At 34.7% G+C, this 13,874-nt stretch overlaps 1 protein-coding gene across 9 annotated transcripts in view; it reads left to right on the forward strand.

Moving 5' to 3' along the window:
* LOC5579912 (adenylate cyclase type 6) overlaps nucleotides 1-13,874 on the forward strand; it is a 611,840-nt gene that overhangs the window by 316,551 nt on the left and 281,415 nt on the right. For all 9 annotated transcript variants that reach the window (XM_021848827.1, XM_021848823.1, XM_021848828.1 and 6 more), the window contains one exon: nucleotides 3,439-3,535. In XM_021848827.1, the coding sequence (XP_021704519.1) occupies nucleotides 3,439-3,535 (97 nt within the window). The remainder of the gene's footprint in view (nucleotides 1-3,438; nucleotides 3,536-13,874) is intronic.

Here is a 13,874-nt window from a genome sequence, read left to right on the forward strand (position 1 = left end):
CCTTCCTGGATTTTTAGGAAAATCCTTCCTGGATTTTCAGGAAAATACTTCCTGGATTTTCAGGAAAATCCTTCCTGAATTTTCAGGAAAATCCTTCCTGAATTTTCAGGACAATCCATCCTGGATTTTCAGGAAAATCCTTGCTGGATTTTCAGGAAAATCCTTGCTGGATTTTCAGGAAAATCCTTGCTGGATTTTCAGGAAAATCCTTGCTGGATTTTCAGGAAAATCCTTGCTGGATTTTCAGGAAAATCCTTGCTGGATTTTCAGGAAAATCCTTGCTGGATTTTCAGGAAAATCCTTGCTGGATTTTCAGGAAAATCCTTCCTGGATTTTCAGGAAAATCCTTCCTGGATTTTCAGGAAAATCCTTCCTGGATTTTCAGGAAAATCCTTCCTGGATTTTCAGGAAAATCCTTCCTGGATTTTCAGGAAAATCCTTCCTGGATTTTCAGGAAAATCCTTCCTGGATTTTCAGGAAAATCCTTCCTGGATTTTCAGGAAAATCCTTCCTGGATTTTGAGGAAAATCCTTCCTGGATTTTGAGGAAAATCCTTCCTGGATTTTCAGGAAAATCTTTCCTGGATTTTGAGGAAAATCCTTCCTGGATTTTGAGGAAAATCCTTCCTGGATTTTGAGGAAAATCCTTCCTGGATGTTGAGGAAAATCCTTCCTGGATTTTGAGGAAAATCCTTCCTGGATTTCCAGGAAAATCCTTCCTGGATTTTCAGGAAAATCCTTCCTGGATTTTGAGGAAAATCCTTCCTGGATTTTGAGAAAAATCCTTCCTGGATTTTCAGGAAAATCGTTCCTGGAGTTTCAGGAAAATCCTTTCTGGATTTTCAGGAAAATCCTTCCTGGATTTTCAGGAAAATCCTTCCTGGATTTTCAGGAAAATCCTTTCTGGATTTTTAGGAAAATCCTTCCTGGATTTTCAGGAAAATCCTTTCTGGATTTTCAGGAAAATACTTTCTGGATTTTCAGGAAAATCCTTTCTGGATTTTCAGGAACATTCTTTCTGGATTTTCAGAATCACTCATTATTTTGGGTTTTGTGCAACGTAAGAACTATATCACAATCACACGACGCGACGCGAGACAGGACACAACACTTATGGTTCTTACAAACGTTAAAAGGACATATAAATTACCTTTTTTTTAACGACCGGTTTCGGGCTTGATGCTGCCCATCATCAGGACGATGTCCAACTGATTGTAGAAGGAAAACGCACATATACAGCTTCATACTTGACTAAGTACACGTCGAATGTAGGGGGGTAAAATCATTTGATTTTTCGTCTGGTCAGGTAAAATAAGGGTGATGTTATTGGGGCTTCATCTTCGTTCATCAATGGTTGCTCAGCAGTAGCGATGTACATTGATTCCCAAGCGTTTAAATGCGAAGTCTTCCTCACAGGTTTCAAGAGCTTCGCATTATCCCAGTCTACGGAATGATTGAGTTCCACCGTATGTACTGCAACGCTTGACTCATTTGTTCTGCCGTTTTCAGCCGCATTCTTGTGTTCTCTCAAACGTGTTTTGAATTTTCGGCGAGTTTGGCCGATGTATACCGCAGGACAGCTTTTGCACGGAATTTGGTAGATCCCCGACAAATCTTCCTTCGGTACTTTGTCCTTCAAGCAACAAAGACGGTCTTTAAGAGTGTTGGTACTCTTGTACACTGTCTGGAAGCCATGTTGCTTATGGGTGTTCTTAATCCCATTGGTCACCTTCGGGTAGAATGGTAAACTAATCCTTCGGATATCCTCTCTCTCTGCTTCAAAAGTAGTCGCGGCTCGCCTGTGTTTCTTCCTCTCATGCTTGCGTAGGATTTTATTCACAAACACCTTGTCATAACCATACAATCAGTTGGACATCGTCCTGATGATGGGCAGCATCAAGCCCGAAACCGGTCGTTAAAAAAAAGGTAATTTATATGTCCTTTTAACGTTTGTAAGAACCATAAGTGTTGTGTCCTGTCTCGCGTCGCGTCGTGTGATTGTTATTTTCAGAATCCTTTCTGGATTTTCAGGAAAATCCTTTTCGGATTTTGAGGATAATCTTTCATGGATTTTCAAGGAAATACTTCCTGGATTATAAGAAAATTCTTCATGGATTTTCAGGAAAATTGTTCGTGGTTTTAAGGAAAATCATCTTTTGATTTTCATTGCAATTCTTCTTGGATTTTCAGAAAATTCTTCCTGGATTTTCAGAAAAAATCTTGCTAGATTTTCAGAAAAAATCCGGATTTCTAGGAAAATCGATCCTGGATTTTCAGGAAAATCGATCCTGGATTTTCAGGAAAATCTGTGTTGGATTTTCAGGAAAATCCTTCCTGGGTTTTTAGGAAAATCCTTCTTGCATTTTTAGGAAATTCCTTGATAGATTTTCAAGAAAATCCTAGTTGGATTCACAAGAAAATCCTTCCTGGATTTTCATAACAATCCTTCCTGGATTTTCAGGAAAATCCTTCCTGGATTTCCAGGAAAATCTATCCTGGATCTTCAGAAAAATCCTTCCTTGATTATCAGGAAAATCCTTTCTGGATTTTAAAGAAAATGTTTTCCAGATTTTCAGGAAAATCCTTTTCAGATTTTCAGAAAAAAACCCTTGCTAGATTTTCAGGAAAATTCTTCCTGGAGTTTCATGAAAATTTTTCTTGGATTTTCATTAAAATCTTTTCTGGCTTTTCAGGATAATCTTTCATGAGTTTTCAAGAAAATTCTTCCTGGATTTTCAGAAAACTCTCGGATTTTCAGGAAAATTATTCGTGTTTTTAAGGAGCATTCTCTTCTGATTTTCAGGAAAATAATTCCTGAATTTTTAGTACAATCTTTTCTGGATTTTTAAGAAATCCTTCCTAAATTTGTAGGAAAATCTTTCCTTGATTTTCATGAAAATACTTGGTAGATTTTCAGAAAATAATTGCTAGATATTCAGAAAAATCCTTCCTGGATTTTCAGGACAATCTTTCCTGGAATTACAGGAAAATTCTTCTTGGAATGTAAGGAAAATCTTTCCTGGATTTTCAAGAAAACCCTTCTCATTTTAGTTTTCGTAAATTTAGACAAATCGTGATATGTTTTATGACATCGAAAATAATTTCAAAATACCTCGAATGTTTACGTTCACAAACAATCTGCTTGATAAAATTTGTTCATTCTGCAAAAAGCTGAAAACCCCCTTTATACGATTCTTCAACATCAACTGTCAAGTACGAATATTGAAAAGTACAACGCCACTTGTGATACGACAAAATCGTTATTCACTGGAACTGGTGAAAAAAAATATGCGCAACCACTTTCCGCCATCATTGAGAGTGACATTGATTCCTATTAATTTACTCAAATCGATCACGACAACCGCTTTCCATATTTTCCCATTACTCATGGTTCGATTTTCACTCGTTTTTTTTCTTCTTCCACAACTCTCTTCAACAGGCGGGTGTGACGGCATTCAACCTCGACGATACCACGTCCAACTACTCTGGGACGGCTTCGCTGCGGAAGAAGAGCTTCCAGATCTACGGTGCTGCAGGTAAGTGTCGCATCCACTGCGGGAACTTTGAACTTCGGTTTTTCTTGTTTTTGCAGGGGATTTTTTTTATTATAGTACAAATTGGGCCGAAAGGTCTCAGATTTTCATGAAACTTTTTCCACAGGCAGGGCTCATGGATATATGAATAAAAAAAAATTGAGAAAAATTTAGGGTCGCCTATTTTTCCGGAAAACTCAGGTGGAAATTTTTTGTTTTCCCTTGACACTACTTACTTTGAAAAATCATAACTCAAAAACAAAGCATCGTAGAAACAAAGTTTTTATATAAAAATTTAAGCAAATTTTCTCAAAAATCCAAAAAAATATGAACTGGAAAAAGTTTTCCACAAAGTTTTCCACCGTTCGAAAATTCGTAAAGAAAAGCCGGAAAAACTATGCCCGAACTCGTGGAAAATTTTCAAAAAAATATTTTCGAGAAGGTAATTTTATAAGCTTTAATCACTGAAATTTTCGGAATTCACTTTTTTTTCGTTTTTGACTTATGGCCAATTTTGTGAAAAATGTCCAGATGTGCCATATAAGACTTTTCTTTGAAAAATCATAATTCAAGAACGAAACATTGTAGAAACAATGTTTTTATATTAAAATTTAAGCAAATTTTCTCAAAAATCCAAAAAAAAATATGAACTGGTAAAAGTTTTCCACAAAATTTTCCACCGTTGGAGAAATTCATGAAGAAAAGCTGAAAAATCTATGCCCGAACTCGCGGAAAATTTTTATTAAAATTTTTTTGAGAAGGAAACTTTATAAACTTCAATTCTGGTAACTTTTAGGATGTACTTTTTTTTTGTTCCTGAGATATGGTCAATTTTGTAAAAAATGCAAAGATTTGCCATACATGCCTTTTCGTTTAAAAATCATGACTCAAGACTCATCATGACTTGTCGAACCGGTAATGGAGCACTTCACGCAAATTTTCATCTTTTCCGTAATCCACCGAACTCCATTCGAATGAAGCTTACTGATGAGGCCTTGGCTGATCGATCGTAGATTTGTCCTTACTGATTTGTGGCCGTCCAGTCCGAAGGGGTTACAGCATGAAGAATTGTATTCGTAATATTGAACTTTGTCCATTTCAACAGCTTCGGGAAAACTTTTTTCACTTTCCAAAAATTAATAACGAGGAATATACAGCTGATAGACAACACTTGCACTTTCTCACTGCGTTAGTTTTTGGTAAACTTATGATTCTCAAGCCATTTCAACGCTTTAAACTTGAATTGGTAAATACCTATTTGGAAACAGGAAACATTCTGATTCAAGAAAACTTTGTTTCTATGTAGTTTCGTTCTTAAGAAATTTTGTTTATGAACTTATAAATTTGTAAATAGGGAAAGTGTACCAGTTATGGCCATAGTGGTTCCCTATTTGGCCATATGCAAAATATGGATAACTTTTACATTTTTAATCTTTCTGAATGTTTTAACATCAAGATTTATCCTTTATCTTACTGTTAAAACACAAAAGATTTTTCAAAATGTGAAGGCATTCAAGATATCACGTATGGCGAAATAGGGAACCACTATGGCCATAACTGGTACACCTACCCTATATGGTTTGTTTGAAAGCTGGAATAGCTAATCGGGTTTTCATTATTTGTTTTCATAAACAGTGAAAAATGTCCTGGGAAACTGATTCCATTTCAAAAATTTCATATTCCGTCGTTGGGGGTGACAATGGGTCAAAAAGGGATATGTGCGATTTATTTTTTGAATAACTATCGCAATTTAACTCCAATAAACTTCAAATTTGGTGTGTATGTACTTTGATGGTACATTAACAACTGTTCAAAAAATTAAAGACAAATATTTATTCACAGCGGCACCACAAGTGAATGAAAAATGACCCAATCTCACCCCATAGAGGGGGTGACATTGGGTCACTGTAATTAAAATAACTTGTTTTTGAGAATATGATTTCAAAACCATTCACAACTGAAAAATATTGATAAAAAACGATGCAAACAAGAAGACAAAAACATCAAACAACAAAATCAACAAAAAGACTGAAATTCCACGTGGCCAACATGGTCTCCTTCGTAGCCGATTCCCGGTGGCCACTTAATCCGGAACCGGTATTCCAGGTAGTGATCAGAATCTTGAGGAGTATATCTTTCGAATGCGGCATAAATTTCATTATTCGGTTGATATTTCGCTGATTTATAGGGGTATACATTTCTGGGTCATAATGACCCCAGTATCTTATTAAGTTGTTTTTTTGTGGCGCCATCTTGGAATCACCTTAAGAAAAATTTTTTTTGGTCTTGCGCTTCGTTTCCACAAAATATTAAAAGTCAGGGAATTTCAGAAAGATCTGTTTGATAACAACAGAGATATTGCAGGTTGAAATTCGATTTTGGGTCATTATGACCCCAGTATCTTACTAAGGTTAAAAGAAAAATTATACAGAAAATTGAAGAGCTATGAGAAAAAATATGTAAACACAACATTTATCGTCAAGTTTACATAAATTTTCTTGGTTTTTCCCTCAAATTATCTTCAAAGACTCATCCTCATTGCTATAAAGCCCATTCAGTTTCCCCAAAGGTGTACTGAAACAGTGATTATTTTAAACCTTCGCAAATAGTTAAATTTCGGTGCGACATTCCACGATCAATAAATTTCAGGCAGAAGTTGACGTCATAATCCTAGTATTTCAGCGATCCAACTCATTTGTACTTCCGTGAGATGTTTCTGTTATATGAAAACACTGACAATAATCAAATTTAGAAAAAAAGAACACCCTTTTGATAAAAATTTACGATGTTGCTGCGCACGAAACACAGTTGCTGGTTTGAGAAGTTGTCAAAATGCGTTGTATTGTTATTCAATGCACGGAATACTCAAGTAGACTTGTTTGATGTTTCGGAGATGCTGTATATAGAAAGAATAAACACATCTTAATGAAAAAAGAGAACACCCGGCACCGTAAAATGCCAAAAAAATGGACTTGGAATTTCATTTACTATCGTTCTTGCTTGACCCAATGTCACCCCCATTTTCAATGTTTTAGACATCGTACCGAAAAAAAATATTTTTTTGTGGGAAAATCAAACAGATTCCGGAAAATACCTGTGATGTGTAATGAAAAGACTTTCAACATTCTACTAATACAACGGTAGAGTCTAGAATACATGCGTGATACTTTGTACAGGAGAAATTTATTGTTGTAATTTTTTTCTAGTTTCAACATGCAAGTTCATTGATGTAGTAAACAAAAACTACTACAGGTCGGACTCGATTATCCGGAGTATCGATTTTTTTTTCACTCCGGATAATCGAATCTTCCGGATAATCGAATCATTAGGAAAACAATTGAAATCTTTGATAAAAAAAACTTATATATTATCTTTTTGTTATTTCATTTATATGAAGCGGTGGCGTAGCCAGAAATTTTTTCTAGGAACAATAGGGATCTTTACAAGAAAAGCAAAATTTTGACCAGCATACACAAAAAAACACTTTTTCAAACTTTTTTTTCTCTTAAATACTTTCTAAACTGCAAAACCATTCATATTAGGGGTATTCACTTAACTGCGTAAATCCCTGCGTATATTGTGATAAACTGGTTATCTCAAATGTTTCACAAAATTGCGTAATCTGCGTAGGAAATATTTCAAGCCGCTGAGATTCAACAGCCAACCAATCCAAGAATGCGTCGGTCATCATAGCAACGTTAGTACGTTATTTACAAACACACAACAAATCATGAAAAACAATTGGAAAATGTAGATGAGAGTTGTTTTTTTTTAAAGACTGAGAAAAAGTTACATGAATATATGATACATGGAACGAGTAGTTTGAAATGAAAGAGGTTTTGTTCATATCGGATATTAAATGGTCACAGTGAGGAACGAAATTAGAGTGTTGTGTCTGAGCCTGAGCAAGCAGGGGGCTGTTCATTTATCACGTAAGGGGTAATGGAGGAGGGAATGGGAGTTTGAATTTACTTATGCACCATGCTAATAACTTTCCATTTTATATTTCTATATTATCATGGGCGAGGTTTCCTTAGGTAATTAATAGACAGTCCCTAAGGCACATCGACTACCATTTCTTGCCATCGAATTGGGTTCTAGTCGAAAGAGGTGTTGTGCAATTGAATATTTGAGTATATAGACTGCGTTTTTTTTTCGTTTATGAAACGTATGCAAAATTTCGCTTGGGATCACTTGAATGATTAAGAGAAATCATTTAAAAGCGCGGAAACAATTTTGGCAATAATAATTTGAATAAAGAGTTCTTGTAACAACAGTACAAAAGGTCGGTTTTCATTGACGAACTGGTTGGAATTCTGAGTACCTTGTGAAGAATACAGTCGAAGGATTGTCAACTACCTCGGCTGAAACGAATCGAATAAAAGTTCGTAATTTATATAAACAAGCTGAAGACAAGCTTGTTAGTTTTGTTGGGTAACTAGATTATAAACTTTTTGTTTTTTTATCGTCAGGAGCCAGAAAAGGAATATTTCATTTGAAATGTTTCATCGCCAATATCTCAATTTACGCTACTTTAAGTGAATACCCCTATTGTATATTGCAATGCCAAATTATCTCAGATTTATGCATAAAAATTGAAAAACAAGAACATCAAAAATCAAATTCCGGATAATCGAGTCTAAAATTCCGGATAATCGAATCCCGGATAATCGAGTCCCCGGATAATCGAGTCTCCGGATAATCGAGTCTGACCTGTATTTCTAAAAATGTATATTGTTATGAATTATGTGTAATAATATGTTCCCTAACATATGAATTATTAATTTTAGTAATATCAGCGTTATTAGCTGAAATATTTCACAAAACATATTTTTCCGTTTTGACCCAATCTCACCCCCTAGACCCATTGTCACCCCCATCGACGGTTTTTGAGATAATTTGGATCCGGTTCGACTAGTCATGATGAGTTTTGAGTCATGATTTTTAAACGAAAAGGCATGTATGGCAAATCTTTGCATTTTTTACAAAATTGACCATAGATCAGGAACTAAAGAAAAGTACATCCTAAAAGTTACCAGAATTGAAGTTTATAAAGTTTCTTTCTTAAAAATATTTTATTAAAAAATTTCCGCGAGTTCGGGCATAGATTTTCCAGCTTTTCTTTATGAATTTCCCCAACGGTGGAAAATTTTGTGGAAAACTTTTTCCAGTTAAAATTTTTTTTTTGGATTTCTGAGAAAATTTGCTTAAGTTTTCATATAAAAACTTTGTTTCTACAATGTTTCGTTCTTGAGTTATGATTTTTCAAAGAAAAGTTTTATATGGCACATCTGGACATTTTTCACAAAATTGGCCATAACTCAAGAACGAAAAAAAAAGTGCATTCCAAAAATTTCAGTGAATAAAGCTTATAAAATTACCTTCTCGAAAATATTTTTTTGAAAATTTTCCACGAGTTCGGGCATAGTTTTTCCGGCTTTTCTTTACGAATTTTCCCAACGGTGGAAAATTTTGTAGAAAACTTTTTCCAGTTCATATTTTTTTGGATTTTTGAGAAAATTTGCTTAAATTTTCAAATAAAAACTTTGTTTCTACGATGCTTCGTTCTTGAGTTATGAATTTTCAAAGTAAGTAGTGTCAAGGGAAAACAAAAGATTTCCACCTGAGTTTTCCGGAAAAATAAAAGACCCTGAATTTTTCTCAATTTTTTTTTTATTGATATATCCATGAGCCCTGCCTGTGGAAAAAGTTTCATGAAAATCTGAGACCCTTCGGCCCAAACCCGTACGGTAATAAAAAAAATCCCCTGCAGTTAAATTTGCGGTTCAAGTAAACAACTCTTCGCTAATTGTGTAATCCGGTGGCGCGAGGGAAAAGTTTTGCTGTTTTCCGGGCAGCATTTGTTTTGGAAAAGTTGTAACAGAAGTGGTTACTGTTTACCGGGATGGTGGAATTACCGTTTTTGTTTGGATGGTGGTTGGGAGTGATTTTTTTTTTGTAGAATCTGCGTAGTCTTTGTCTGTTATATAGCATTCTCGATTATTTTGAACACAGGTCCCAACATAAAACCCTGTTCTGCATAGAGTCAAATCAAAGTAGTTAGCTCAGCTCGAAGAAACTTACCCACTCAACTTTAATATTTAACTGTTTTAACCTTCATTAAAGACGAGCATAATCGATTACTGCGGGAAAAAGCCTCAACGTTGAGCCCCCAGTACTTTGACCAGATAATATCGCTTGGAAGGTGAACCAATAATGCGACTTTCCCAAACCCAACCCGGAGAGAGCGAGCGTAAACCTCGACAATAAACGCCACAGCCAAAGGGGTTCGAACGTAATGTCGTAAATTTGATTACGAAACGCCGGCATCCAGTACCCTGCAGGCGCTACGTTAAACGGGAAAAATATTTCAATGCCCTAGGAATAGGGTAACCATCACTGGTTTATCCTGAAACTGCCAATCAAATAATTCCAAACAAGAAAAAATGGCTGAAAATTAACAATTAAGATTTCCAAAAGAGCGTATAAGAATAGATTTTTCGACAAAATATTTGCAAAAAAATATTTTCTTTTATTGTTAGTTTCTAATTTAGTCATTGCTTATTTTTATTGATTTGTGGTTTATAGTGCAATTTTGAGTTTTTCAATGCTAATTATTTTATTTGATAGTTTTTATAAAACTCTGAGAGTTATTCTTCTTTAAATGCTGGTTAATTTGGTTCCCTTCGTTGAACCAGTATACGCACGTTATACGGCTTGTAGGGTTTCCTCGGCACAATATACGGACTCCCTTTCGAAAGCTGTGAATCTACCGGTGAGCCCATGTGGCGAACGATCCGCTGGAATAAAAATGAGCTGGTAAATCGACCCACAGATAATCAAGTTCGGGTTGGTTTAGCATCCTTATAGAGGGCGTTGCGTTGGGTTGCGATTTGTTTAATATGCACGCTAAACATGATTCGTATAGTGGACTATGAGAGATGAGGTATTCTGGCAGACTACTTTTTATTCTAGATGTATCAGGAAGCGTTTATATTAGCGACTGCAAAAAACAGAACAAGGAAATTCTGGAAAAGCTCGTTAGATAGTTTCACCGATCGAATTTGATCTGCTGATTATGAACCTGTTCTCAGAATTACCGTAACACATATCTTAAGTTTTTAAGAAAAAATATCAATCACCTTCTTTAGCCGAGTAGTTAGAGTCCGCGGCTGCAAATCAAAGCCAGGTTGAAGGCGTGTGGGTTTGATTCACGGTCGGCCCACGATCTTGTCGTGATGCAAATTACTATGACTTCCCTGGGCATTGAGTATCATCGTACCTGCCACACGATATACCAATGCAGAAATGGCATCTTTGGCAAAGAAAACTCACAGTTGATAACTGTGGAAGTCCTAAGTTATGAAATTAATATTTTCATAAAGAATTTTCCGTAAATTCAGCCAGAAATTTTTGATATTTTGAATTACTGAGAATTACAAATATTACTGCTCGTATTTTCTGTATGCCAGTTTAAAATCAACTCTGGGTATTCAATAAAAGCTTCCTTCACGTATTGCTCTACAAATATCTTCAGGTTTTTAATTTATTTATTCTTTATCGATCTTCTTAAGGAAGTACTTCATGAATTTAGTTCGAGATTTCTTTAAGAATTAAACCTATGTTTTTAGAATAACCCCAGAAATAATGTACTCCAGAAACTATATAATGAATTTCTATACGAATTTTTTCACACATTTGTTCACAAATTTCCCAAGAAAAGCCCTCAAGGAATTCATTAAGGGATTTTTATACAGACCACGGTAGAATTTCGTCCAAAATTTCCGTTAAGGACATCTTTAAGAACTCAAGTTCTACTTTCTCCAGATATGCCACCTTCTTAAATTTTTTTCGGTCGGACTTCAAAAATTAATTCAGAGATTCCTTCTATGACTTTTCTCAGAAAAATCTGCAGAAATTCTTTGACAAAAATAACAAGAACTTATTCAACATGGTTTGCGGGGACGTTTCCAGCCAAATGTCATGCTTTTTTATAATTATTGGAGAAATCCAGTTCAAAATCTGGAAAGTAGCGGATTTTGGAGCAAGTGGTTTTTATAAAAACTACAATATATATTTTCTCTTTGAGCTTAACAATATGTTCCCTAATAGTGCACAATACAATGATCAAAATATGATGAAAATTGCTCTATTTTTCACGTATTTACATCGACTTGTGCAAAGACAACCAAATTTGAGTGGATTTTTATACACTGAAAACATCTCTTCGTATTTTATCCAAAATACATTTCGTAAAACAAGATTTCGTACATATAACGCTATTTTCATTCATTGTACGAATTATTTGTACATGACAGAATTTCGCGATTCAGTGACTTTACGAAATAATCGTAAGATGTCCGATATACAATTCGTAGATGTGCGTTATCGTGTTGTTCGTATTACGAATTGTTTAGTATTACGAAACTGATCGTTTAATCTACGAAATCATTCGTTGTTTTCTGCAACAAAAGGTTTCGTAGACACATTTCGTAAAACAAGACACGACCACAGCCGAGGGAGGTAAGAAGAAGCGCGTATAAATGTTCGTTCTATATACGAAACAAACGAATTTCGATTACGAAATGTTTAGTACATTATAACAATCATTGTTTGTTTTGATTTTGAGCTTGAATCATATTACGAAGCTGGATGCATACATGTTACGAAACTGTTTCGTTTAAGAAAACAACGAATAATTTCGTAGTTCATACGAACGATTTCGTAATATAAAACAATATATATTTTCAGTGTAAGATTTCGTTGTTTCTAAATAGAATGGTTTAAGGTAAATTATTAACAGATTTTTCTAACGTACTGTACATCGTGAAAGTATTCAAACGTGCCAGTTATTGTGGCATTTGAACGAAAAAAGTATTTAGTTTTATATACGAAATCCAGTTTGGTTGAAATGTATACTTATTGGGTGTGCCACCTATTTGGTAAACAAAAATTGTTGGAGTGAAATTTATAAAAATTTAAACATCATCAACAAAATCATAATAATAAACCAAAATGAGGCACCAGTAGTAGTTTCTGAAGTATTGTAGAAGAAATACTGACATTTTTGCCCCCAAAGTGATTTTTTCTCAAAATATTCAATAATAGCATGTTTTTTTTGGCTTATTAAGTATCATTTTACATAACTACTACATCGTTATTCGGTGCTGATCTAGTTTAATATTATACATTTTCGCCGTAATATAAGGGCAATACATATATTGTATTGAATGGAGACAAAAATAATTATTTAAGTTATTCGACTTGAGTAGTGGGGAGTTACGCATGTTTTGAACCTTGTTGTAAAGCATCCTCTTATTACGGTAAACTTAACCTTCCAGTCGTCGCGCGGTTTGCAACCGTCAGAACCACCTCGCCGCTGCTATGTACGAAATGCGAGGTTTTTTCACCAGTGTTGTGCAAAATACAACAGCGCGACGACTGAAGTGTTAAAATTATTTTTTGAATTAGCGCCTGCTTTGTAAGTAATATTAATAGGAAATAAAATAAATTTCATTACAAGTAGAATAACATGCGATGTTCATTCGGTGGCCGTCTTGCCCCATATGAGTGGCACACTTGCCCCATAGTGTCGAAAAATAGGCTATTTTGGATGATATTTGAAAAGCTCCAAAACTAATACTTTTAGAAATTATTTTGTTTTTAAGTGGCACAATGGTTATGAAAAGATGTGAAACTAACATCATGAGGCTAAATTGGTGGATTTTATCAGCTTTAGGCAAAGTTAGAAGACAATTTGCTTGCCCCAAATTTCGCTATTGCTAGGATAAATCCAAGATTCATGATGAAATCTCCGTAGAAATTCCTGATGAACTCGAGGATCTCTGAAAAACTGATTAACTTTTGTGGAAGTTTTTTTTTCTAAATGAAGGGCTAAGAAAATAATCAAAAAAGAAAAAAATGTGTCCCTGGATAAAATTTTGCAGGAATTTTTCAGGCATTCCTTGAAAAATATTTAACTAAATCTCTTAATAAAATCAACTTGTAGACATAGTCGGAAATATTGCTGCAGTATTTGCGAGTGTAAAATTTGAAATGACGTTTTGGAGAATCCATGAAGATTTTATTCGAACTTATTTGGAATAACTACAGGACTAATTCGTGGATGCAATGTTTGAGAAATTCCTGATAAAGTTCTGATTAATCCTTGGTCAGTTTTATTGAGGAATCTCTGGAAAACTTTCTTCTAGATTTCTTGAAATATTTTCTGGAATAAAATGTAGGAATTTTTATGAAAATTACTAAAGAAATAACTGAAAATGTCAACGTATGTATTCCTTGATAAATTCTTGTAGGGACTTTTCAGAAAAAAAATCTCTGA

Source organism: Aedes aegypti, chromosome 3 (genome assembly GCF_002204515.2).
Source record: "Aedes aegypti strain LVP_AGWG chromosome 3, AaegL5.0 Primary Assembly, whole genome shotgun sequence".
In the NCBI taxonomy this organism is placed as follows: Eukaryota; Metazoa; Arthropoda; class Insecta; order Diptera; family Culicidae; genus Aedes; species Aedes aegypti.